Here is a 27,094-nt window from a genome sequence, read left to right on the forward strand (position 1 = left end):
AGGAAACTGAACCTTAGAGATGTCAAATACCTTGCCCAGGGTCACAGAGTCAGTCTGCTGGACACAGTCACAGACGTCTATCTGTGTTTGGGGTTCCCTTCTGCTTTGGGGAAGCCCAGAGCCCAGCAGCCGTGGTGGATCTGATTCAGCCGTGCTCTTAGGGTCAACTGTCCTTTTCAGATGTGCCTTCCTTTCCTTAGACACCAGCATCACAGCTATTTAGGGCTTTTCAATGACCTTCCTAATTTTCTCCCTATTCTGTCTTAGTAAAATGAATGAACGTTTCTTATGATACAAATCTAATTGTCTTCTAGAAATAAAAGTGTTTTCTCTCTTCTTTGTTCCTCAAGACAAAAGAATTTTTTCCCTCTTTTCTTAGGAGTCCACTAATAAGTTAAATTTTTAATGAAAAACTTCATGATTCAACAGTTGGGACAAGGATCAGGTGATAAGGGATGAAACTGTGAACACCCTGAGAACACCCTCTTCCATTGGTTGTCTGAGCCAGAGCTCCAGCAGCATCCCACCACATACTCTGTTCCCAATGCCTTTCACTGTTCTCAGACTTTTCTCCTAAAATCTCAAGATCTTAAGACTCAGGTAAGATGTTCTAAGATTAGGGTCTTAAGATCCTTAACGACTCAGGTCAGGTGTCCTTGTTCTTGTGTTACCAAATAATGTAAGAGTATGCTTTTTTTTTTTTTAACTTCTGAGTTCTGCATTTAAACATTGAACGCCTCTTAAGCATTGAGGGCAGCGGCCTTATCACACTCATCTTTGGAACAGCTCTGGATCTGAGCTCACGTGTTATATATAATACGTACTCAATAAAGGTTTTGCAGTTTATTAGTCCCATATGTATGTGTCAAAGGCTAAGAAGTACCCATGCTCTTTGGCTCAGTTAGCCCCATGGGAAGGAATTTATCCAAACAAAGTAATTGAAGGGGAGAAAGGAAATTACACAGAAAAGTGCCATAAAATATGTATTTGTTAAATATTAGAAACACATGAAGTGCTTATTAACAGGGTAAGGATAAGTTGCAGTACATGATCTTAATGGAATGTAATTCATTCTGTCATTGGGTAAACAAATACATTGACTTCCAAGGCGTGAGAAATACAGCAATGAGTCAGATGCCTTCAGTGAGTACACAACCTGGCTGAGTCTTCTAAAATGATCATTACAAAACTGTGCAGAGACAGAGCGTTATCTGTGGCCTAATGTTAAGAGAGAGAAGAAAAAAGCAGATTATAGAACTGTCCGTACACTATGACTGCAACTTGAAACACGTGAGGCTGTGAACAAGGTCCAGTGGGCACATGAAGATATTGCGTGATTAGATTATAGGTGATATTTTCTTTAGCATCATCACAATTGTTTTTCAAGCTTTAAAGTTTCAGACCATCTCAAACATTAACTGAGAAAGGGAAAGCTGTTCCAGGGACTCGGGCTGTTCAGGTTGGCAGTGGCATGAATGATGAGGTTCTCTCCATATAGGGTTGTCACCAGTTGATTGGGAGGAAATGGTCCAGGCAGCCTGGGAGGACTGAGTCAGGAAAGCCTATCAATCTGTATATCCAGGAGTGTCCATTGAGCACTACTGTGGGAGGCAGCCTTCTCCGTGTCAAGGGCTGCATCACAAGCAGAACCTGTGAGGCCTTTCCAAGCTCTGTCAACAGCACTACTTAAGCATGGCGCCGGGTGGGGGAAAGGCTGAAGTCTGGGAACCTGGCAGGAGGGTTGGAATCTGTGAGAGCTGGAGGCTGGCTCCTCATGCTGCATGCTTCCTACATGAAAAGAGTTATAATTTCCATTCTACAGATGAGGAAACTAAGCTCAGTTGGCCCCCAGTTATCCAGTGGATAAGTGATAGAGTTGAGATTAGAAACCATGCCTTCTCAGTTTGGGCCAGTGTTTCTTTTCTGTTTATTCCCCTGGGTTCTGGATCAGGTGGTGATGCATGTGACCAGATGGAAGAGACCTGCCTGAGGCGGGAGCTGGAGTCCTTTGAGAAAAGAAGGCGCTGGGGAATCTGTTATTGGGACTGCATGATGGAACATCTTGGAGGCCAGGCATTTGAGTTTGGACTTGATACAATGTACGCTAGGGGAACCTTTGTAGGTTTGGGGATATGACAGAAAGGGTTTAATGAAGAAGAGTCTGACATTGTGTGCTGGCCAGTATGATCAGGAGGGAGGCTGGGCCAGACACCCAGGACAGTTGGTGGGCAACTCTTGTTCAGTCTGATCAAAGAAGCACCCACACCTTCAGCTCTTTGGAAATACATCTTCCTGCATCTCCAACCACAATATTGGAATGGAAGCTGCCATCTTGTCTACCTCTTCCCTGTGGATACCATCTCGTGGTCCAGGGATGAAGATCTGATACAAACTTGGCCAATCAGAGCCCTTCCCAACCTTGGCCTCAGAGGGGGATGGGTCTCACTCCCTCTCGGATGACAAAGATGTGTTATGTGAGTCTGGGATCTCTCTTACCACTCAGAGAATTGAGAGTCAGAGGACATGCTAGTTAGACTCAGTCTCTAGTTTTCTCTCACTGAGGACTCACCACCCATTGCCCATGCTATAAGGTGAATGTTACTGCCTCTTTTCAGGCTAAGTTAGTCTGAGTTGAATTTCGGTCATTTATAAGCAAGGAAGTCCTGACATTGGCAGTAAGAGCCATGTCTACTCTTTATCATTCAAATTTTGAGCACAAGTCTTGAAAATACTTTAGGATTGTTTTGGGAGCTTTGGATTCATTGTTTCTTGCGTGTAAGAAGTTTTAAAATCTATCCTCATTATTCAGTGTCAACTCAGAAACTCCAGCCTTGCTGGAGGGACACAGCTTTGGAATCCCTTCAGAGAAGGATGGACGCATCTCCATCGCTGGTGTAATGAGTAAAATTGCTGCTCAGAACACTTTCCCGCCTGCTCCTTTGTGATTCAGACAGAGATGAAGAGAAACTGAGGTGGTCAGGATGGCAACACAGGACAGCCAGGCATTTCCTGTACAGACGGTAAAGGTATCGTCTGAACTTCTCTCCAGCAAATGCATAGATAAGGGGATTGAGGCAACAGTGGCTAAATGCAATTGTCTCTGTCACACTGATGGCCAACTTCAGATCTCTCTTCACGTCACATTTGGGAAAGAAGTCATAGAGATTGAGTGTCTGTAAGAAAATCATGACATTATAGGGTGTCCAGAAGAGGAAAAAAACGACGACCACCAGAAAGATCAGCCTGATGGCTTTAGCTTTCTTGTGGTTCTTGCAGGAAAACAATGTCTGCATGATTCTGAAGTAACAGTAACTCATAATGAGCAGGGGGAGCAGGAAGCCAAGAAAATTTATTTCCGTGTTGAGGATCACAGGCCAGATTTCCTGCAGGATCTCAGGGTAGTCGCCAAAGCATTCGTTCTCTTTCTCTCTGGTGAACATGAACTGCGGTGTGGCCACCAAGATGGCAGCTGCCCAGACGCCGAGGCTGGTGGTGACACCATGCTGCACGGTCCTGTTGCTCATGGAGTTGGCAGCCAGCACAATGGCCAGGAACCTGTCGACGCTGATAACGGTGATGAAGAATATGCCTCCAAAAAACCCAATGAAGAAGAAGGCAGTGATGAGTTTGCACGTGGCGTGGTGAAGGCCTTGCTCATTTATCACATAGTGAGTCCAGAAGGGCAAGGTGGCTACAAAGAGCAGATCAGACAAGGCCAGGTTCAGGAGGTAAATGTCAGTAATACTTTTGGACCTCTGGCTGTTGATGAGGGCAAACACCACCAGCAAATTTCCCACCAGGCCAAAGGCAAAGACGAGGGAGTAGAGTATGACCACGAAGACAGTTCCCAAGGCCACGATGTCCCCCATATCACAGGCTTCTGCAAAGTCATAATACTCGAAGTTTTCTGAAGTTGATTCAGGGAGGGTGGTGTGCATGGTGAGCACCTGGATGAGAAAGGAAGACAAGTAATGGCATGAGTTCTCAGAGAAACAAAGTTGTAGTTCCACTCCTTACGTACAAAGGCAGACGAAACAAGCTTTTGGTTGGGTGTCTGACCAGTGCATCTCCCAGTGTCCTGTGTGCGGCCTTATTTAATCTCTGTGATGGAGGCTATAACAGACCCCTCTGGCAGAGAGGAAACCAGGCTCTGAGATGCTCAGTGACTTGCCAGAAACGACACAGTAAATGGCTCAGTTAGCATTTGAACGTCAGTCTTTTGAAGCTTGAGACAGATATTTTTTTCTTTGATTTTCAAAAGTCTATCTGAAAGGTAGCCAGCTTAACCAGGGTGTGGATGGGTGAGAGAGGACCATGAGCAAGCAAGGAGGAGAGGGATGGGGTGGTGTGTGTATTAGTTGCTCAGTCATGTCCTGCTCTTTGCAACCCATAGACTATAGCCTGCCATATATCCTCTGTCCATGGGGATTCTCCAGGCAAGAATATTGGAGTGGGTTGCCATGCCCTCCTCCAGGGGTTCTTCCCAACCCAGGGATCAAACCCATGTCTCTCACATTGCAGGCAGATTCTTTACCAACTGAGCCACCAGGGAAGCCCAGGAATACTGGCATGGGTAGCCTAACCCTCTTCAGGGGATCTTTCCAACCCAGGAATCAAACTGGGGTCTCCTGCATTGCAGGCGGATTCTTTACCAGCTGAACTGGTGCCATAATTCACACTTCCATTTCAAACTTCCCCAGTGCCATTCTCCACCCCCTTCCTTTCTTCCACCTCTCTACCCTCTGGACTCTTGTTTCTCCTGCTTGAAGACTGAAGAGAGAGGTCTCAGATGTCGCAGAGCCCTGGGCAGACCTGCACCCAGAGACCTGTCTTTGTTTTTGCGAGCCATTTCTTTTCCTCTTCCTCTATGAACCAAGTCTTTCTCTTCCTTAATGAATAATCCTTAAGGATTGTTATTCCTTCCTTAAGGAATAATCCTAGAGTCAGACACTCTAGGGTGATTACCTTGCCTTGATTTGGCCAGGACTCTTCTGGTTTTAGCACTGAAAGCCTCACATTTCGGAAACCCCTAAATTCTAAGTCAACTGGGATGGTCAGTCATCCTACAAGTGCAGAGGGTGTGCCAGCATCATCCAGGCCTCTGCAGTCATGAAGGGGCCAATGGATCCCAGATGGAGGGCGGGCTCAGTTAGCCTGTGAGCTCAGGTTCCAGGGGCTAATAATAATTACCAGTCCTGCACTTCAGTGTGGCCTACCCTCCCCTACTGTTCTTCTCCTGTTTCTTTCTGGGCAGGAATGGAAAGGCAAGACATTTCTCAGTTTGGGAAGTGACACATGCCCATCCTCCCTTCTCCCAGCCAGGCTCCCAGCCAGGACTCACTCCAGAGTCTGCAAGGGGAATCCTTTCGCAGATGGATGGACCTCTGGGGCCCCTCCTCTTCCTTGTGATACCACGAGACAGGCTCTCAGAAACCTCAGCACACACCTTCTGCTTGTCACTGCCTGTCTCCCAGCACAGCTAAAACCAAAGCTCATACTTCTCTAACCAAGGGAGTTTCCACACCTTGCTACACCCTTTTCATGCTGGTTGTACCAAGATGGTGTCTCTGCCAAAGGGAGGACCCACCCTTTGCTTCTCCCTTCCCAGCCTCAGCTTGGTATGCTGATCTACTTCTCTGTCTCACCCAGCCTGCTGGTGAAGTGGCCCAAGGCCTTCTGACCTGGGCCATCTCAGGCTGGGATGGAGTCCTCAGCCCCAGGAAAGTGTGTGCTCTTTGCTCTTGGCTACAATGCCCTTTTCTCAGAGAGGATCCTCTAGCCATGACCTTAATCAATAAAAGTTAAGTTGAACCGTATAAAGTGGCTGATGTTCAACCATTTTTAAGTGACAGAGATGTCAGATGCTCAGCTGAAATGTGGGGAGGCAGGGAGCAGTCGTGTGGTGCAAGTGGCTTGCAGCAGGAGCCCGTCTTCCCGGACTTGGAGCTCGTAGGATAGCAAACAGTCAAGTCCTTGTTGGGGATGCTGGGGCTGGCTCCCCTCTTCCTCCTCCTCCTCCCCCCAGTGTCAGGAGCTGGCAGTATTGACCTAGAGAGGAGTCCAAGGACAATAAAAGTCATTTTATGTCTCTTCGGGGCCTGTATTCAGTCCTAAAGCCCAGGAACTTGCTGCTTTTAGATTGACTTGATTTTTTTTTTTTTTTTGGAAACTAAACACATTTTAATAGAAAACAAAATACAAAATAAACTCTTTTCAGAAAACAGAAATATTTAATCCTTTTCCCACAAATTAGAAGCTGCTTCATCCTCAGAGCATAGTTTTTGATGCCTGTGTTTGTGCTTAAGATTTGTTTCAGACTGTTCATTAAACTGCTATTGCAAAGCAGGTGGGAGGGATGGGCTCAGGAGGAAAAGATGCTAGAAAAGCCACACCTCAGAATCACTTGGAAATTCAACATTGTTTAATTCTTTCTTTTGACTTTTCACTTCTAATTATTTTCATTTCTTTACCACAGTCCGTCCTTTTAGGGGAGAGAATTGTTAAAAGAAGTGCAGCCACAAAATGAATCTTTCTTTCCCACCATTGCTGCGAGAGCCCAAGACTTTCTCAGTCAAATCTGCCCACCCACTTCTAGAAACATGTCAGCTGGAGTGACCCAACTGTCACCCAGGAATTTTCCCTTTCTCCCAATACACTGTGCGACCAAGTTCTCTGAATTCCCTGAACCTCAAAATTCCAAGTATTCCAAAATTCCACAGCCAGTGCCAGGAGTAAAACCTGAAAGACGAGAGCAGAGAAGGCCCCCTCTGCCAGGGCTAGGTCTCTTCTTCTCAATAATAATTATTAACAATAACAAAAAGTCCTGGGTTCTGTAGTCATAGAAAAGGAAAGACGTCTGCCAGGATGACACTGCCCCCTTCCCTGATTCTCACCCCGCATTCCTACCTGGCTAGACTGCCTTCCGCCCAGTGATCCTGCAGCATTGCTCCCGGAGAGGGCACCTGGCAAACACCTGCAGGTCAAGGGCAGCCCCAGCGAGGCAAGGGCACCTTGGTGCCAGAGATAGGGAGGGGCCGCACGAGGACACAGTGGGATGTCCGTGATTCCTGTCTCATTTGTTCCCCATCACCACCCTTCCTGCCCCTGTCCTTCCACACTTGGGGGCTGAGTGCAGAGTGGTGGGTTGGGGACATCTGCAGGGCAAGGGGGGACACGGGGAGTCTTTCACACTCAGTCAGTGATTCCATCTGTCTGTCCTAAGACTTGCCGTCTGGAGCTCTTCACATGCCCCCGTCTGAGATTGACTTGATTTTTGCCAAATATGCACGTGCTGGGTCTCATGTTCTCTTGGCACTGTGTCTCATACACAGGGACCTCCTACTAATCTTCAGGAAGGTGTCTCTGGATCACTGAAGAGCAAGGAGACAGGCGAGAAGGGCACAGGCACACACATCGCAGCCCTGGGCCAGGCGCCCAGTAAGGAGAGAGGAGGACCGGGCACCTCCTTGCCCCCTGGCCCCTGTTTGTTTCAGACATCCTGGCCTCCCCTGAGCTCTTGCTGCACCTCCCCTGACCTCTCATCACAAATATCCCAGGAGCCCTTCAGCAGGGCAGTGAATTAAATACAGAACTTTCCTTTCAGAACTGTAGTAAGGCTTAAATAACACCAAGTGTCTAGAACTTGATAGTTTTATCCAGGCACCTTTTCAGGAAAGGTGAGCCCAAGCAGGACCTTTTATTTCTAGGTCCTCTGAGATGTTCCAGCCCTGGGCCAGGAACCTGAAGATAGGACTCTTGGCAGCAGATGAGAGTGGGGCCAATGCCCAGGGGTCAGAGGGCTGTCAGGGATCTACTTGACTTTCACTCAGGCTGGACACTGGCCTCCTGGCCCCTGAGGGGCCAGAAATCAAGTGCAAGAATCCAATGCAATAAGCCCTTGCAGCATGTAGTAAGTGACATCCATGTAGATGGGGTTGCCAGGGGAAGGATGGGTGCTGGAATGAAGCATTAGCATAAGTCCCACCGCACTAACCCAGGCTGCACTACACACATCCCCCCAACTATACTTGGGCCTCCTCACCCTCTGCTCTGTTAAGTCAACGTTTTACTAAATGATGCTGAGCTGAGAGAGTCTGGGCTAAACCTAGAAGCTGAGCTTTGAGTACACATGGCTGTCTTAGTCATGTAAAAATGAATTTTGTAGAACCTGCTTTAAAAAACACCCAGCCAGCTCTACTGCTGATCCTGTCCTACTTCCTCCGGTCACTTCCTTTTCTTTGGCCTGCTCACTTATTTTTTAACCTTTTTTTTTTTTTTTTTGGTCATTATTACCCACTTTTTCCAACCAGCTTCCCTTTTCTGTACTTCCTTCTCATTAGGTGGCCTCCATCCCCTTTCTTCTCCCTAACGTCTTTTTCGTGTTGCTTCCCCCTGTCTTTTGGCTTCACGTCCTGCTTACCGTTTTCTAGATCCAATGTGCCTTGTTTGTTTACCTCCCTTGCTCTCTTTTCATGGCCTTTTCGGCCCTTGAGTACAGAAGGGTTTGAGGTTCAGTCTAATGCCAATTGTTAGGCTTAGTATTTTTCTTTTGGACCAAACAAAACTCAGGAATTGCTTGATCCTGGATCCCGACTTTCCCCACGTGGGTGCCACTGTCTCTTGACATTCCAGAACCTGAGGTTATCCTCTGAAAGCCCTGGTTTAGAAGGAGAGAAGGCTGCCGTTCCTGGGGACCCGCTAAGTGTCATGCTACAGACACAAGACCCTATTTAATTCTTGCCACAACACCTCGTGGGAAATGACTGCAAAATAACCACCAGCAAGCAGAGAGACTTGAGTAACTTATCAAAGGAGCAGCAGAGCCAGGATTTTAAGCCAGATGCGTCTCTTCACAAAGCCATGCTTCCTGCCCTGCACTGGGTTTTTCCTCTTGGAGGGAAATTCTGCAGGTTACTGCAGGCCACATCTCTAGAACAAGAGCTGGAAAATAGTAGAGGTGACCCCCCCTCCTTTAAAGGATAAAATTCATGATGTGACCCTGAGCACTGTTCCTGGGTTTAGACTCGGGACCCAGAAGGCTGACCCGCAGTGAGATAGCAGGTGGGGAATGGAGGGGGAGGAGATATTATTTGCCTCTCCAGCTGTGACCAGGTGGTGGTCCTCACTGTCAGACCCTCAGAATCTAACTCTCAGTAATGTGGTGAGAAAATTTAGATCCTTTTCTCTGGAGAAGAAAAGGTTGAAAGCTAAAGGATCAGCTTCTTTCCTGCCTTCAAATACGCAGAGTTGCTCTTCAGAGCTGCATACTTCATAGGGGTCCACACACCCTGAGATCAGCTGGCAGACCCTGAGCATCTCCCTCCCAGCTGTGCCTCAGTGCCTTGATGTGGGTAATGCAAACCCTGGACTGGACCATCTCTGAGAGCCCGGTCAGCCCTGGATCATCAGTTTTCCAAGGACCGAACAGAAGGAAACAGTCTTAAAAGAGCAGCATGAGTCCTGGGTCGGAGAAGTGCAGCCTCGTGTCCACAGAGTGACTGCCCAGCAACCTGCGAAGCTTCTGGGCTCACAGGCACCCAGCATTCAGATGAGCTTCTGCTTGGAGACAGAGAGCTGAATCAGTTAACTTTGGGTTCTGACAAATCTGGAGTTCACCACGGGCAATAGGAAGGTTCTCAGTCTGACCCCAAGTCCACTCCCCTGGCTCTTTGAGCCCCTGTGTTTTCAGAACCTGGTGGTTTTCCAGTTTACAATGATAGTTATTTTTATAAGAGACCTTTCCTTAGGATTCAGAGAGAGCGAAGGCTGAGAAGGCAAAAATCAGGCAGATGGAGGGGCCTTGAATTCCATGCTGAGGGGCAGTGGCCACATTTTACAACTTACACCGCATCTTCCATGCACTACATTGAGTGACTCTATTCTTCCAGCAAGTCATCAACCTAGAAGGACTTGGCATGACCACCCCCCAGCATTTTATACAAGCCAAATGCACACCCCAAGCCAAGACCAGTAACAGGAAAAGACCATACATGGGGAAGGCCCCTGTGCTCGTGCGTGAGCTGGCCCTGCACAGAACCCGCCTTTGTTCTGGGCCACGCCTCCCTCTGCTTTCCTCTGCAGCGTCCTTACTGGTATTTATCTCTGTCAAAGTAAACTGTGAAATCTAGAAAAGAAATGCTTTATGATTTTCCTTTTTTAATAACTGAAGAAGACATGGACTCACTCATTAATTAATTGTGGATTAAGTCAATATCTATTAAGTATCTTTACCATACACTGGCATAAGGACAAGTAAAAATTAAAAATAAGAGGCTTAATTCTCCTTGTTGAAAATAAGGGAGAAGAGTCCCCTTGTCTCTTTTTTCTTAGAGCATTTACTTTAGAAGATGTATAGTTGTGAGTCCCTTCTCCCCTCTTGGACATGTGATCATTTCCTCTGCAGCTTTCCAGCTGGGACCCATCTCTTTGAAATGCACATGTTGGTGGCCAGACTCCCAGTGCCAGGGGGAGGAGAGGAGCCTGACTTGGGCAGGAACCTGGCTCCAAGTTACACAACTACTTCTGATGAGAAAGAGATGAGAAGCTTGTTTCTCCTCTGGACGGATGAAGCCAGCTAATACAGATGACCATGCTGAACTTGGGATGAACTGTGTGTGACTGTCAGGTTCCCTGACTTGAGCTCTAGTTGTTGAGTGTCTTGAGTGTCTAAGGAGTTGTATCTGAAGTGAGATGTTTTTGTGTCTCTTTACTACCGTGTAGCGGTTTGCCTGTGAAGCATATGATGTTTAATTCTTATTCAGTAATGACAGAGTTCTTCTAAACAGACATTTCTCCAAAGAAGACATACAAATGGCTAACAAACATGAAAAAATGCTCAACATCACTCATTATCAGAGAAATGCAAATCAAAACTACAATGTGGTACCATCTCATGCCAGTCAGAATGGCTGCTATCAAAAAGTCTATAAACAATAAACGCTGGAGAGGGTGTGGAGAAAAAGGAACCCTCTTACACTGTTGGTGGGAATACAAACTAGTACAGCCACTATGGAGAACAGTGTGGAGATGCCTTAAAAAGCTGGAAATAGAACTGCCATACGACCCACCAATCCCACTGCTGGATATCACATCTAGGAAACCAGAAGGGAAAGAGACACGTGTACCCCAATGTTCATCGCAGCACTGTTTATAATAGCCAGGACATGGAAGCAACATAGATGTCCATCAGCAGATGAATGGATAAGAAAGCTGTGGTACATATACACAATGGAGTATTATGCAGCCATTAAAAAGAATACATTTAAATCAGTTCTAATGAGGTGGATGAAACTGGAGCCTATTATACAGAGTGAAGTAAGTCAGAAAGAAAAACACCAATACAGTATATTAATGCATACATATGGAATTTAGAAAGATGGCAATGATGACCCTATATGCAAGACAGCAAAAGAGACACAGATGTAAAGAACAGACTTTTGGACTCTGTGGGAGAGGGCGAGGCGGGGATGATTTGGGAGAATAGCATTGAAACATGTATATTACCATATGTGAAATAGATGGCCAGTCCAGGTTCGATGCATGAGGCAGGGTGCTCAGGGCTGGTGCACTGGGATGACCCTGAGGGATGGGATGGGGAGGGAGGTGGGAGGGGGGTTCAGGATGGGGGACACATGTACACCCATGGCTGATAGCTGTGCATGTATGGCAAAACCACCACAATATTGTAAAGTAATTAGCCTCCAATTAAAACAAACAAACAAAAAATAATGACAGAGTTCTTTCTCTACTATCTTCATGGAGAGGATTTTCTGGGTCAGATATTTTGCTTTTCATTCTGTTTCCCCAACAATAGGTACTGTGCTTGTTTCTGTGGAGGTAAAAATGTCTAAGATACAGTCTCTGTGAATTTTTTATTATTGTTTCATAACAAGAGTGTAAGAAAAGTGATGGGGTGCATTTGATAAGTGCCCTTTGAATATGGGCCAATTTTGCATTTATCTATAAATTCATCTAAGCGTTTCTGGTTGTATTTCATGCATGTTATTGTGGTGGCTGTGGTCTGTTCATTGTCACTGCTGAATAGGATTGCACCGTGTGAGTGTCCCGCGGTTATCATTTGTTTTATGCTGGTGCACCCTGGTGGCTTTCAGTTTGAGACCTTGGTGAACGGTGCTGCATAAACATTTTTGTGTATACATCTACATCCCCTATAGTATGAATGCTCTTTTTTTTGGCTAGGAAAAGGAGTACGTCAAGGCTGTATATTGTCACCCTGCTTATTTAACTTATATGCAGATTACATCATGGAAAACACTGGGCTGGAAGAAGCATAAGCTGGAATCAAGATTGCCAGGAGAAATATCAATAACCTCAGATATACAGATGACACCACCCTTATGGCAGAAAGTGAAGTGGAACTAAAGAGCCTCTTGATGAAAGTGAAAGAGGAGAGTGAAAAAGTTGGCTTAAAGCTCAACATTCAGTAAACTAAGATCATGGCCTCTGGTCCCATCACTTCATGGGAAATAGATAGGGAAACAGGGGAAACAGTGTCAGACTTTATTTTTTTGGGCTCCAATATCACTGCAGATGGTGAGTGCAACCATGAAATTAAAAGACGCTTACTCCTTGGAAGACAAGTTATGAACAACCTAGATAGCATATTCAAAAGCAGAGACATTATTTTGCCAACAAAGGTCCATCTAGTCAAGGCTATGGTTTTTCCAGTGGTCATGTATGGATGTGAGAGTTGGACTGTGAAGAAAGCTGAGCTCCAAAGAATTGATGCTTTTGAACTGTGGTGTTGGAGAAGACTCTTGAGAGTCCCTTGGACTGCAAGGAGATCCAACCAGTCCATCCTAAAGGAGATCAGTCCTGGGTATTCATTGGAAGGACTGATGCTGAAGCTGAAACTCCAATACTTTGGCCACCTCATGTGAAGAGTTGACTCATTGGAAAAGACTCTGATGCTGGGAGGGATTGGGGGCAGGAGGAGAAGGGGACGACAGAGGATGAGATGGTTGGATGGCATCACTGACTCGATGGACATAAGTTTGGGTGAACTCTGAGAGTTGGTGATGGACAGGGAGGCCTGGCGTGCTGCGATTCATGGGGTCGCAAAGAGTCGGACACGACTGAGTGACTGATCTGATTCGACATGTGGGACCTGAGTTCCCTGACCATGGATTGATTCCATGCAACCTTCATTGGGAACATGGAGCCTTAAACACTGGACCACCAGGGAAGTCCCAGTATGAATGCATTTTTAAAATGCAAACCAAAAAAATAGATCTACTGTATGAATTCACATATGTGAAGGTGAGAAACACGCAAGGATAATCCATGTAAAGCGTTAAAATCCTTGTAAAGCTACAAAGACAAGGAGAGAATCAATGACCATAAAGGTGAGGATTGGGGTGATTTCTGGGAGGGCAGGGGTGGCGATCCGGAGACACCTGATGGAGGCTGCTGGGGGCTGGTCAGGTTCTCTGCTGCTGCCTGGATGATGGTTAGATGGGAGATCAGTTTATGAGTTGTTGACCTGCACACTGTCCTTTGAGTGTATTATGTTTTCAAATGAACATAGGTTTAGGGAAAAGACAAAAGGGCACAGGAACAAGAGATGTTGTATAGGTTTTCTTCCCTACCAAGAGTCACAATTCACCCACATGTATGTCCACTCATACTTTCTTAATGAAGATGATGTTTCCCAATGACACAAACCTTCTGAGCCCGAATGTCCTCACAGTGATTATAAAAGCATACATCAATGTTGAACATCAAAGTCTGTCAGCAATTTATTACTAAAATGGTTTTCATTATAAATACAGTAGATGCTCATTATAAAAAATGCAGATGGTGCAAAAAAGCATGGAAGAAAAAGGAAAGAAAAAACTCAAGAAAGAAAGAAGAAATATATATTTTTTAAATTATAGGAAAAAAAAATAAAGACCTAGACAAGGAAAAGACAACACACTTTTGAACAGAAAGTCAAGAATAAGGTAGTGCCAGAAGGAAAGATCATTAAGGGCTTGCTGTCCATTTTACTTATTTTGTTCCTAAAAATACAAATTGTATGTGTATGCTTCAGACTCTACAGTGGATTCTTACTGCTCCTATTAAAAAAAAGTCTTTTTAGGAATACATAGAGAAGGAGCATAAAACAGATGTGGAAAGTTAACAATAATAATAATAATGGGAGTTCCCTGGTGGTCCTATTTGCTAGGACTCCACGATTTTATTACCCTGGCTGTGTTGAATCCCTGGTTAGGGAACTAAGATCTCGCAACGCTTGCAGTATGGCCAGAAAAAAAATGATGATGATAATAATAACTTTGATGCTGTTTCTTACCTTAGAAAGTTAACAGTAATTCCTCAATATCATCCAGATACAACCTTACCTTTTAATTTTTTCTTTTATTGTAGTTGATTCATAATGTGTTAATTCTGCTATAGAATAGTGATTCATATATGTATATATTCTTTTCCATTATGGTTAATTATAGGATATTGAATATAGTTCCCTTGGCTGTAGTGTAGAACCTTGTTTTTTATCCACCCTATATATAATAGCTTGCAGATGCAATTTTAAATGATGCTTTTTTAATGAGCATTTCTCCATGCCCCTGAAACGTAATTACTAATACTTCTAATCATATTTCACCATGTTGAGCACATCATAAGTGATCTAATCAGTCACTATCTCCCACTACCAAGTGCCCTAGTACATTTAGGCTGTAAGATCCTCTGGAAAATGGTCTCCCTTGTTGGCAAGTAAAGCAAACCAGCCTCATTAGCCCACTTTGACCTCTGACCACAGTGCCTCACCCAGGGCGCCCACAGGTGTGAAATAAGCCCTCCGCTCCTACCTGGGCTGGGTCTGGGGAGGGAGCCTCGAGAGGTGGCGATGTGCCCGTCAGCCTTCCTGTCCCACGCACAGTCTGTCAGAGAGTATCTCCCTCTCCTCTGAGGGCATCTTTATTTGCAAAGTTAGCCAATAGTATCTGGTTTCCTGTGAGGCAGACTATCTTTAGATGCCGCTGCAGGCTGAGAAGCTCCAGGCTAGAGGCCAGCTGAGATGGGAGGGTCTGAAGTCAGAGACTCGGAAGAGCCTGGGGCAGACCCAGAGGGGCTAGGAGGGAGTGTGTTTACTTGGGCACTGTGTTACCTCTCTAACGGGGCCACGGGCAGGGAACAGAGTAGCTCTCTTTAATGATGTGCCTTCAGGAGGCCCAGAAACTGACCCTCGGTTTTCCTGCTAATACAAGGGAGCCCATAATACTTACCGGACAGCACTTGGGTGCAGATTAAATGAGCTACAGTTTTTCTTCTCAAAGTGTGATCCCAGCTGGGAGCTTCTCTGATGCAGCACCTCAGGCCGCCGCCACCCCAGTCCTCTTGAATCAAACTCTGCATTTTTTTTGATGCCTTCTAAGCTTTTATTTGCAATAAAGAAAAGTCATCTCTAGGTATCTGTATTTTTTGTATTTTTTCATGTGACTCACTTTATTGTGAATTTACTTTATTGTAGTGGTCTGGGACCAAACTCACAATATTTCCAAGATATGCTTACATTGTTTTATTAAAAAAATTTTTTTTCTATCAAAGTGTTTTTGACTTACAGCGTTTCAGGTATACAGCAAAGTGATTCAGTTACGCATACATCCATCCATACATATATATTCTTTTTCAGATTTTTTTCCATTATAGGTTATTATAAGATATGAAACGTAGAGACTGCATTTTAATGAAATTTTTAGGAGTTTGATATAAACACAATGAATCTGAGAGGCATTGATACAGAAAGCACCTACTGAGTGCCTGGCTCCTGGTGGATACTTACTAATTACGGTTCCCCTCACCTCCCTCAGGGCACTTGGTGGTTCCCTGTGCCCTGCAGTCAAGCCCAAGCTCTGTATCTGAAGGGCAATGGCCCAGGCTGCTCTTGCGGGATGTGGTACCTGGCCAGGCCCTGATGTCCGGGCCATGCTGCTGCTCCCCACCCTGGCCAGCTGCTTCTCTGACTTAATTTCAGTCACCTCGGCTGCATTGCCTTCCCGCTACTTCCTTACTTGCCTAAGTCATGTTTAAGGCCAAGCCTCCCTCTGGTCTGTCTTTATCCCAGGATCTGACCAGGTTCTGGCTCCAGTGGGCCTTCAGCACACATGTTCATTGAGTGGTCAGTGACACGATCCACCCGCCAAGGCCTTCCCTGGCCGCCACTGTTCTCACAGCCTGCGCCCAGCACGCCCCTGGGTCTCCTGTGGTCTCCGCAGGGTGGGGTTACTCCGTCAGCTTCCACCTCGCCTTCTCCCCATCCAGAACCAGCTGTGGTGGGACTGCAGTGCCACAGGCTGGGTGGCCACCTGGTGTTTGAGGAAGTCCGTTGCCCCGTTTCCTTTCTCAGTCTCTCCCTGGCCTCAGTCTCAGGCCACCTTTCCCTGCCTTTGGCCATGCTGAAATGTGTGCCAAAAATAATCCACAGACTGCTGCTAGACACCCCCAGGCGGGAACGCAATACAGAGGAGCCGGTCCCACTGAGGACTGGCAGATGGACTTCACTCAAAAGCCTCAAGCTGCAGGAAACTTCAGATACTTGTTCATGTTTGTGGACACTTTTTCTTTTCTGATTTTTGGCCGCACCACACACAGCAGGCAGGATATTAGTTCCTTGACTAGGGATTGAACCCATGTCCCCAACAGTAGAAGCATGGAGTCCTAACCACTGTACCACTAGGGAATTCCCTATGGACACCTTTTCAGAATGCGTGGAAGCATATTCCACCCAGACAGAGAAAAACTATGAAGTAGTTAAAACCCTCCTTAAGGAACTCTTTCTCCAAGTTGGATCGTCTACACCCTTCAAAGTGACGACGAGCCTGCTTCTGTCTCCAGTATAACCCACCAGGTATCTAAAACCATTGCATATTGTTGGCAACTATATTCATCCTGAAGACTACAATCAACAGGAAAAATTGAGGAAATGAATCACATACTGAAAGTGACCGCTGCTGAAATAAGTCAGGAGACTAACTTGGAGTAAGGCCTTGCCAGTTGCCCTGCGATGGATTAGAGTGGCTCCCAGAAGTAAGCCCTCAGGAATACTGTGTGGTAAACTGTTCCAGGTGTCTGCCTGGGCAGGAGAATCTGTAGAGGTCTTAAAGGACCTAGCAGTCACCAACTATGTTAAGATTTGGGTACTGTATGAACTTCTGTTCATGAGTTTGCTTCCAATACATCCACCTACCCAACTAAGATGGTACAGCGCCCCCTCCAGCCTGGGGATCGAGTCCTCCTTGAAACCTGGAGAGAACAAGGGCCTGGGCATCGACTTGCTGCTAAGTGGACAGGACCATACAAGGTACTGCAGAACACTTACTCCTCTGATAAATCAGCCAGGACAAGGCCATGGATTCCCCACACCTGAGTAGAACTCACTCCTCCAGAGATTTGACGGCATGAAGAAAAGCAGACTTGGCCTTGTGAGGTGTCAGGCAATATTAAGTTGCTGTTTGGAGTCAAGCCTCTTACCAGATAATTGATGATGACTCTTGCTCTTCTCTGGTTTCACTACGCTGGTGACAGCCACTTGTTGGAAAGGAAATGCTTTAATAAAGCTATCTCAAGGGTGGCCAAAGGGGGAAAATAATCCTCTTTTTTTGAAGATATAAAGGTCATAGGCAGAGCATCATGGGCAGCCTTATTCCAAGTTTATGTGTATGTTCAAGTGCTTGTCTAAGTATTGCAACCGGGCCATGAAAAGGGTATCCACATCCCCACGATTCAAACTGTTCATGCCCAGCCTGGGACTCAGGAATACTTCCAGCCCCAAGTTGGCCATTTGCATGACACGACCACCCCATCTTCACACCTGTTTGGTAGGAGGTAGCCAGAATGGCCGTCACCCCTTCTCCTACAGGATCGTGGGATGGGCGCTGACGGAGGTGAGCTGGAACAGAGAGCACGTCTGGCGCCATATTGGACCTAGTCCTCTGGCTCTCGGCGCTGTGCTCTGTTTGCTGTGCTTAGTTCTGCTGGCTCTGCACCTTGTAAAAGATCCATGCCTACAGCCAGAAATATACATAATAGCCCTTTCTCAAGGCTCTGCCTTTCAGGCTTGACCTTTAAAGGTGAAACACTTTCCCATTCATATAGAGATAAAAAGACGCAGGACAGAGAATAACCGTTGTCCTGGAGGTACATTGTTACAAGACCTACCTGGCCAGCTGTAAGAACAAAGGATTATCACATGCCTCCCAGGGTCTGGCCAGCACCAAGAAGTCTGCAATAACCAGCCACACTCCATCTGCTTTTAGTATAAAAGGACTCTTGAGTTCTCACTCAGGTAAGAAGGCTCTTTGGGACACTGGTCACCCATCTTCTTGGTCTGCTGGCTTTCCAAATGAAGCTGTTATTCCTTGTCTCCACACCTCGTCTCTCAATTTATTGGCCTTTCATGTGGGGAGCGGGCTTCCCTGGTGACCCAGATGGTAAAGAATCTGCCTGCAATGCCAGAGACTGAGGTCTATCCCTGGGTTGGGAAGATCCCCTGGAGAAGGGAATGGCAGCCCACTCCAGTATTCATGCCTGGAGAATCCCATGGACAGAGGCTACAGTCTATGGGGTCACAAAGAGTTGAACATGACTGAACAACTAACACTTCCACTTTTTTTTCACTTTCATGTGGGGAGTAGTAGAAACTTAGGCTCAGGAACTGGGTAAAGGAAGCTTTAACTAACCTTATTGTGGTAAATATTTTACAGTCTATACATGTATCAAATCATCACATAGTAAGAGTAACTTACACATTAACACTTAAACTTATGTAATATTATATGTCAGTTATATCCAATAAAGCTGGAAATAAATATTGGGAAAAAAAATTTTAAGCAAAAAGAAAACGTGTCTGTCATTCTCCAGGAGTCTCCTTTGGGTTGAAACATTTCTAAACCTCAACAGAATCAGGCAGAAGTTCTACAGGCTTATTTGCAAATTGAAGCACAAGTGTCCCTTTATTCCAAAATGAGTTTTCTTTTGCAGGCTAACTCTTAACCAGTGTTTGGTAACCACCGCTATTGTAGTGTTTGTACCTGTGTAAAGTTTTTGTACCAGCCTGACTCACTTGTTTGAGCACTGATTTATTAGGTATTTATTTATTTATTAATTAAATTTTTTTTTTTTTTTTTGCACAGTGTTGGGTTTTTGTTGCTGGACTCAGGCTGCTCTCTAGTTTTGGAGCACAGGCTCTAGGGCTCAGAGGCTTCAGGAGCTGTGGTGCACGGGCTTAGCTGTTCCGCAGCACGTGGGATCTTCCTGGACCAGGGATCAAACCTGGGTCCTCTGCTTTGGCAGGCACATTCTTAACCACTGGACCACCAGAGAGTGCCTCAGTTATTTATTAAGCACATCCTGCATGCCATACCCTGTGCACAGGGCTGGCTATTTGTAACATAAACGTGAACAGGGCAGGGTCTCTACCCGATCTCTCCATGGTCTTGATCTGAGTTTGCCTTCCACACTTCAAGGTTGCAAAAAGAGACCGCTCTGGGAACACTGAGTGATCAGTCATTTTCCGGAGGACAGGGGAGTGGTCTGTCTTGCCTCTGTCCACCTAGGGCTCTCTTCCCCCTCCTGGTGTCTCCACTTCTCCCCAGCACTCCCCGAGGCCCAGAGCTTCAAGCTGGACAGCCAGTCAGCACACATAGCCCAGCCCATCAGGCAACCTCTGGCTGTGGGATACCCCTCAGTTTGACTCAAAGAGCATGGCTTTGACAACCAAAGAAATCTGCAGTAGCTGCGTTCTTGGGAGGGAGTGGTAGGTACAGGTGAAACTGGCAAGCCTTTAAGTTACAGGTAAAAAGCTTGCAGACCCACAGTGACTGGGAGTCACACTGTCCTAGTTCAGATCCTGACCCTGCCACTCAAGCTGTCTGACCTTGGTAAAGTTATTTCTCTGAGCCTGAGTTTCCTTATTGTGAAAAATTATGCTAATTACCCATTAGTCAAAGATAGTGTGAGGATAAGCAATGACATATCTAAAGCATGTCATATGGTGCTTGGAACATTGTGGGCCCTCAGGAAATGAAGAATGACTATTTAAGGCAAGAAGGTCCCAGACAGGGTAATAAAAAATCTGCATTCAGGGGACTCATGGAAGAAGGAACATTCTCTTTCTAAGAGGCTCTGGTGGAAGCTTTCCCCTGGGAGGACAGGCCGGGAGGACTGGCCAGAAGGACCAAGTTGTATAGAGTCAAGAGGGTGGGTGATGGGCCTCACATACTGGGGGGCCGCTCAATGTACCACCTTCTCTTGGGGTCTCTGGGACTTTGAACACTACTGCCTATCCCCTTAAAAGTGGCAATCCTCTCTTCACTGCCTGTGATCCTGTTCCATCCCAGCTGCTCCCTTGATAAGGATTCTTGAGTGACAGCGGGTTGGGAGGGACTTACAGGATCTGGGCCTGGGCTGGTTGAGTCTGTACAGGGATCCAGGAGGCAGAGTCAGTTCTGGATTGGCTGCTGCCAAGAAGCAGGGGAATTTGGTGATTTGGAATCTAATACATTTTACCTGGTACGTGAGAGTATGGAAACGGGCTAGAGTTGTCCCTGGTAACGGGGCAACAATCACCAACATTGGTCCACAGGTATATGTGCGAGGGTGGGGCTAGTCTTTTTGTTATTGGGGAGTGACCCTGTCTGAGCAGCTTTGATGTTCAGGTGAGAACTTAACAGTCAGGCAGCCAACAGGGGAGCTTCCCCTCTTGTATTAGGGAATCCAATACGGTGGAGCCCACAGAATGGGGACAATGAGAAGAATGGCCATGACTGCATGTGAAGTTCAGTCCATGGTTTACAAAGCTCTCCCACAGGAATTCCCTTTCAGGGCAGGAACTGAAATCCACAGAGGTTAGAGTAACCAGGCATTCAGCTGGTAGGTTGAGGGGTAGTAGAAAGGAAGTCCACACCAAGTCAGAAATTTACATACATGCAGTTCTTGACTGTTTCTCTGCAGATTACCAAACACAAAGTGAAGTAGAGAACCATCACTCCTTCCTAAAGGGCTTTCCTCCTGGCCTTGAGAGAACAGCAGGTGAGGGGGGGAATGGAAAATGGAGGGGTTGTTGATGGTGGGGGAGGAGAAGGTTGGTGAATTGTGTGCTCGATGGCTCAGTCATGTCCAACTCTTTGCAGCCCCATGGACTGTAGCCCTCCAGGCTCCTATGCTCCTTGAAATTTTCCAGGCAAGAATACAGGAATGAGATGCCATTTCCTACTCTTAGGGATCTTCTGGATCCAGGGGTCGAACCTGGGTCTCCTGCATTGGCAAGCAGATTGTTTACCACTAACGCCTGCTGGGGAGGTTGGTGAATCATTTCCTAAATGAAAGCCTTGGGGCTCCACTTTGTGGTTGTCACATGAACGGCTGGCCCCCGCCTGGCTGAGGCATGTGTGGACCTCAAGGTCTCCTCTGGGGCTCTGAGTCAGGCAGGCCCTCTGCCAGGCACATCATAGTCAGGGGCTCATTTGATACTCAGCCCATTGACCTGAGAGCTGTGTGTACTCAGCCATCATACAGATGATAACACAGCTGAAGTCAGAGTTTACCCAGGAAAAGAGTGTTGAAGCTGGGCATTTAGGCCTTGCCTCGTCCAGTCATGGAGCTGCGGGTACAGCACAGACTCCCCTTCCCGATTATGAATTTGTAAGGGCTGTTTACAGTCAGACCACCAGCTAGGCTGTGAAACTGAGGAGTCATTTTTGGACTTGATAAAGAGCTTCCTATTTTCATAAAGTGCTTTCACACTGTCTCTTGGCCTCACAGAACCCCAGAAAGCAGGTTCATGAGACATGCTTATCTCCACTTTCCAACCAAGGAAGCAGAGGTGCAGAGATCATAACAGGTGAGACATCATCATCATCATCCTCATTATTAATGTGCACCCTGTGCTGAGTGCTTTGTGGTGGTTACCTTGTCTGCAAAGAGCAGGTTCTGTTCCCATTTTTCAGCTGCTGCTGCTGCTAAGTCACTTTAGTCGTGTCCAACTCTGTGTGACCCCATAGACGGCAGCCCACCAGGCTCCCCCATCCCTGGGATTCTCCAGGAAAGAACACTGGAGTGGGTTGCCATTTCCTTCTCCAATGCATGAAAGTGAAAAGTGAAAGTGAAGTCGCTCAGTCATGTCCGACTCTTCGAGACCCCATGGACTACAGCCCACCAGGCTCCTCCGTCCATGGGATTTTCCAGGCAAGAGTACTGGAGTGGGGTGCCGTTGCCTACTCCCCCATTTTACAGAGGAGGATGCAAAGGCCCAGAAAAGGGCACAGCTCAGGACCCAGAGCTGCAGTCTGACTTTGGACTCCGAGCGCTTGCTTAGTGCCCTGCACCGACTCGTGGCTCTCTGGGCCGCAGGTCTGGTGAAAGATGAGCAGGAACGGGATTCTCTCTTCTCTGACGCCCTGTGCAGTGTTCTTTCTACTGCACCACATTGGCTCTGATGCCCTCTTTCAGCATCTGCAGGTGACAATACACTTGGAAACTTAAGAAAAGATGAGTCACATTCAGTTCTTTGGGGAGAAAAAAGTGTCAGCAAGATGAATGAGGGCAGATTCAAGGTCCTGGGGATGGGTGGTTGATGGGTGCATTGCCAGAGGTGAAGGTCAAGGCTGCACTCCAGGCCAAGCTCACAACTTACCCTGACTGCATGTCCTGAGGATTCTTCTAAAGCTTCTCTGGCAGGTGGCAGAAGCCTGTGCCGGTGGGTCAGTCTCTCCTGGGAGTCGTGGTTTCAAAATTGCAGTGTCTGGAGCTGCACTGTCCAGGGCAGTGGTCATAGGGCCACATGTGGCTATGGACCACTGGAGATGTGGCTCATCCTAATTGCACTGGGATGTAAGTATGAAATATTTACCAGGCTTTTGAATACTTAGCATGAAAAAAAAAAGAATGTTCCCTATCTCATTCATAATTTTTATATTAATTGCGTGTTCAAATGATAATATTTTAGAGGTATGGGTTTAATAAAATGTTTTAATAGCAGTAATTTTACTTGTTTCTCCTTACTTTTAAAATCCTAGTGGAAATTATGTAGGTGGCTATTGCTGTTGGACACTACTGGAAGGCACTGATCTAAAGCTTTTGGTTCCTCTCGACATACAGTGGAAGCCAGACACCCCTCGGAGCTGTCCCACAGTGTGGCCTGCTCGTCCGACTCTCTGCGAGGTTTTGGAGTTGGCCAGTGGTGGAGTGGGAGGGAGGGAGAGGTGACCTCACAGCTTTGTCTCTCTGACGAATGGGCACACGGAAGAGTTTCTGCAGCCTGGTGACAGGGAAACAGAAAAGTGGCCCATTTTCTATGTGAACCACACTTCTTACTTTGGCCAGGATCCCTTGGTTTAACCTCCTGCTATGCTACACTTCAGCAGCCATGAATTCACTTCAGTTCCTCAGGCTCCAAGCTTTTTCTGGTCTTGGCCCTTTCCTTCCATTCCTCCCCGCCTCCTCTCTCCCCACTCCTTGCTCCCCTCCTCTCCTTCCGTGGCTATCTCTTTAGATGGCAAGTGGGTCCCACAAAGAGGTCTCCCCAGCCCTCTCAGCTGTTCTAGATGCCCCGCCCTGTCAATTCAGTCCTTGATTTTGTCTTCAGAGGGCTGGTCCCGCTTTACCGGCACCCTTTAGAATGTGGAGCGTGTTTGATGTCTCCTCATTAAACAGAGGCATCATGAGGGCGGGGACTGTGCTTACCTACTGCTGTGTCCTGGTGCCAACATGGTCCCCTTGTAATAGGGAAGAACAAATCTGACTCCGTATCAGATCTGTTTGGCCTAACCTTTGTATTCTCTTGCTTTTGCTTCCAGTTAAGAATGCTGCCTATAGCCTGAAACACGCAAGAGAGCCATTCTCAAGGTTCTGACCTTAAAGACATAACACTTTGCCATTCCTATAGAGGTAAAAAGTTGCAGAACAGAGAGTAACATTTGTCTGGTTGGAGGTTTACATGAACCTTGCGTCCTGACCTGTGCGGACAGCTGCACCGTTACTTCCTGCGGCAGCCACCGCCAGAGGGCGCCACAGTCATGGGGCCCGCTTGGAAGGGCCGCCACCGCCCACAGCCCCCGGATGGTGAGTGCTTCAGCGGGCAGAGGCTGGGCCTGGAGAGCCCCCACACCTGGGGCCTTCCTCCTCACCGCGGGCTGGCCCCCTCTTCCAGGGTGTGTCTCAGAGGGGCTGTGGTCACCCAGTCAAGCCCAGCTCAACCCTCTTCTTTGGGAGATCCCAGTCTTCTCGGAAACAGTATCCAAGCCCTAAAAATCTCAGAGTATTTGTGCTGGTCTTGGGGACCCCCCCACAGGGTGAAGGGGAAATGATGAAAGGGGCCAGATGGCTGGTGGGCGCAGGCACCGGGTGCAGGGAACTCCACCTCGGGGCTCCTTCCCCCAAGATGGAAGAGTATCAGCGGAAGCAGTTCTGCCCGGAAAGGTCCAGAAACCCGGCAGGGCCAGGCGGATTCAGCAGTCACCCAGCAGATGTCACCGTCCCTCCTCTCCAGGCCGAGCCCCGGGGGCTGCACCCTGTTCTGAGTCCCCACTCGCCTCCCCCTCTTCTCAGGGAGAAGGAGCCAGTGGGGAGAGTGGAGATGGGTGCGGAGACAGACACACAGACAGACAGGCTGGCAGAAAGTAAGTGTGCTGGGCGGGAGCGAGAAGGAGAGGAAGCCCGGCATCAGGGGAAAACGCTTGGCTTGAAAGACTGAAAAGGATGGTCTGAGGGAGCATGCAGGAGAACAGGTAATGTATTCACTGAGCACCCCCCTGCCCCCCACACTCAGAAGCCTTTTGCAGGCAGACCTGAGCCATGCGCCTCTATTACCCTGATGGATGCACACCTCAAGGCCTGCTTAGCTAGGCTTCTGCCTCACCCCAAAACACACAGAAACGACCGTGACATTGACTCACCAAGTTTACCAAAAACAAGGAAAATGGTAAAGCATAAGAGTGAACAAGGAATCTGCTGAAGACATGGGCGGGGCAGGGGGGGAGGGGAGCGGAGATCAGATGAGAGAGGAGAGACACAGAAGTTAAAAGGTGGGGAGGAGAAGGATGAGGTCATGAGGCCTGCCAGGCCAGTCTCCAGGGCCCTGGGGAACATCCACATTCAGGGCAAGGGGCGAAGCCTCTGGACAAGGGGGCCAGGTCTCAATCCTGTAACTGAATGGATTTTTCCCTGGAGGCCACCATGGAAAAGCTGCCTGGTTCACTTCAAGGGTTCCTCGAATTCAGCTGTGCACCTGGGTCCCCCATTGCCATGGTGGTCTTTGGAGACACCACACTGCGGGTGACCAGGGCTCAGAAGGGTTTCTGCTCAGGTAACACGTGGGCTGGGGGAACAGTCAGGCAGACCTTCAGAAAGGTGGGCAGCGGCACACACAGCGTTTGTGAAACTGCCCATTCTTCTCTGTGGCTATTGGCAGCTGCTTTTCCACTGACCCTTCATTTGCCGGGTGACTGATTCTGAACAACACGTCTGGGGTTGCACGGGCTGATGCTACATCTCACGGATGATGTCATCTGGGACCTTGCTGTGACCAAAGGGCACCCACTGCGTGCTCCCTGCTCAGTGAGTCAGAGCCATACGTAAGTTGACCGTTGGGGGCCATGGACAGCTATTTTCCAAATGCTTTTGAGTCATTCTTTCAGCCCTGCCTCTGTGTATGAGAAGCAGGGGTGGCTGGAGGGCTGAGCCCACACGTGTGTGACCGTTTCCCACTCAGCATGATGAAACAGCGAGTCCACATCCTCCCTGGGGCCTCTCCAGGCTGTACACGGAGTGTGCTTGCCTGCTTTTTGCCTGTTCCAGCAGATTTATGGAGCCCTGAGCTGAAGCTGGGGGTAGGACAGGGGTGCAGAACTTTGAATCCCAAAGATTCAGTCTGGAGTCTCTGCCTTCCAGAGACTATGCCTACGTCAAATCCTGGAAGAGATGAAGGACAGTGGGCTGAGGAAAAGAAAGAGAAAGGTAGAGAAAAAATACAAAATAGAAAGAGGGTTTCCAGGTAATATAGTCAATGAGAAAGTCTAGGGGCGCCCTTCTGGTTCAGACTACCTAAGAAACTGGGTGATTATTTTAAAACACCTTTTAAAATAAATGACTGATGCGACAGAAAAGCACAGAAAGATCTCAGGGCCTGGGATGCAAATTCAGAAAAGTGAGGAAAACCGGAGCCTGCATCACTCTGGGCACCCTGGGGTCCCTCAGGTCGGGAGCCTGGTCTTCATATGCTGTGGCCCTGCAGCGAGGAGACAAGGAGAGAAAGGCTGGGCTGGGAAGGAGGGAGTCTGTCTGAGGCCCACACAGAGCCAGATTCCTCAAAGGACAGCCCCCTCAATGCCTGTCTTAGCTCCGTCCCTAGAAAGCAGGGGCTGACGCATAAAGCCTGTGTAGTAATTGCCATACTGGGATGTGTGAGTCAAGGGAACAAAGTGAAGGGAAAAGGGGAGTGAGGCTGGGAGAGGAAGAACAGTACACAGAGGTTTATTCCTGAGCTGGCCACAGCTTCATGAGAGAGTGCTCTGGTCACCAGGTCATGTGGGACCTCTCCCAGAGACTCGGGGAGCCACTGCCTCTTAGAGCAGTCACCTGCAGGAGCAAAGGGCAAGCAGTTTACTCCTCTCTTTCTCTTGAGTCTCTCTAGTCCACGCTTCGCCCCTGGGGCGTTCACGTCCCTGCATTTCTGGGTTGTGTAACCTGGGCTTTCTGGGCAGCCACTGGGACAGCCAGAGGCTCCGTGGGTACAGGCAGGTCAGACCTAGAAGCACAGCTGTTGCCTCTGCGGGTGCAGTGGGCATGACAGAGGCTGCCTCACAGCCATCACCTAATCCCTGGGGATGCTCACACACTGGGACACTCCAGCTGGGAAGCAGTCAGTGTTCGGAAGGCCAGCAGGGCTGCACAGTCTGGGAAGGCACATAAGCTGGGTCAAGGATGGAATCTCTATCGAATCAGGTAGTTGATTTATAAAGGGCTATTTAGGGACTTCCTGGGTGGTCCTGTGGCTAAGACTCCACACTCCCAACACAAGGGGCCCGGCTTGGATTCCTGGTCAGAGAACTAGATCCCATGTGCCTCAACTAAAGGTCCT

At 47.7% G+C, this 27,094-nt stretch overlaps 2 protein-coding genes across 13 annotated transcripts in view; one reads left to right on the top strand and one right to left on the bottom strand.

The window, feature by feature from the left end:
- CCR8 (C-C motif chemokine receptor 8) overlaps positions 1 to 27,094 on the top strand; it is a 138,629-nt gene that overhangs the window by 70,612 nt on the left and 40,923 nt on the right. For 5 of the 9 annotated variants that reach the window (XM_061395996.1, XM_061395999.1, XM_061395997.1 and 2 more), the window contains exons 3-5: positions 20,971 to 21,048; positions 21,781 to 24,078; positions 24,565 to 25,589. The gene's annotated coding sequence lies outside the window, so the exon portion shown is untranslated. Of the gene's footprint in view, positions 1 to 17,587; positions 18,305 to 20,949; positions 21,049 to 21,780; positions 24,079 to 24,564; positions 25,590 to 27,094 lie in introns of those variants that run through there. The other 4 variants (XM_061396003.1, XM_061396002.1, XM_061396005.1 and 1 more) reach the window with 4 other exon arrangements.
- CX3CR1 (C-X3-C motif chemokine receptor 1) lies at positions 829 to 14,987 on the bottom strand. 4 transcript variants are annotated; one of them, XM_061396007.1, is made up of 3 exons: positions 14,829 to 14,987; positions 5,646 to 6,048; positions 829 to 3,947 (listed from the first exon to the last, which is right to left on the bottom strand). In XM_061396007.1, exons 2-3 carry the CDS (start codon positions 5,781 to 5,783, stop codon positions 2,862 to 2,864), a joined length of 1,224 nt encoding a protein of 407 aa, XP_061251991.1. In that variant the 5' UTR covers positions 5,784 to 6,048; positions 14,829 to 14,987; the 3' UTR covers positions 829 to 2,861. The 4 variants fall into 4 exon arrangements, with proteins under 4 accessions (XP_061251991.1, XP_061251992.1, XP_061251993.1 ...); XM_061396008.1 differs by having other exon boundaries at positions 5,813 to 6,048; positions 14,829 to 14,986; XM_061396009.1 differs by lacking the exon at positions 5,646 to 6,048 and having other exon boundaries at positions 14,829 to 14,983.

The sequence above is a fragment of the Bos javanicus genome, chromosome 22, assembly GCF_032452875.1.
Source record: "Bos javanicus breed banteng chromosome 22, ARS-OSU_banteng_1.0, whole genome shotgun sequence".
Taxonomy (NCBI): Eukaryota; Metazoa; Chordata; class Mammalia; order Artiodactyla; family Bovidae; genus Bos; species Bos javanicus.

Coding starts and splice junctions, on each gene's coding strand:
- CX3CR1 (XM_061396007.1), bottom strand. CDS start 5,783: ATGGCTAGAGGATCCTCTCTGAGAAAAGGGCATTGTAGCCAAGAGCAA. Junction 3,948..5,645: donor CCACTTCACCAGCAGGCTGG/GTGAGACAGAGA, acceptor TTTCTCATCCAG/GTGCTCACCATGCACACCAC.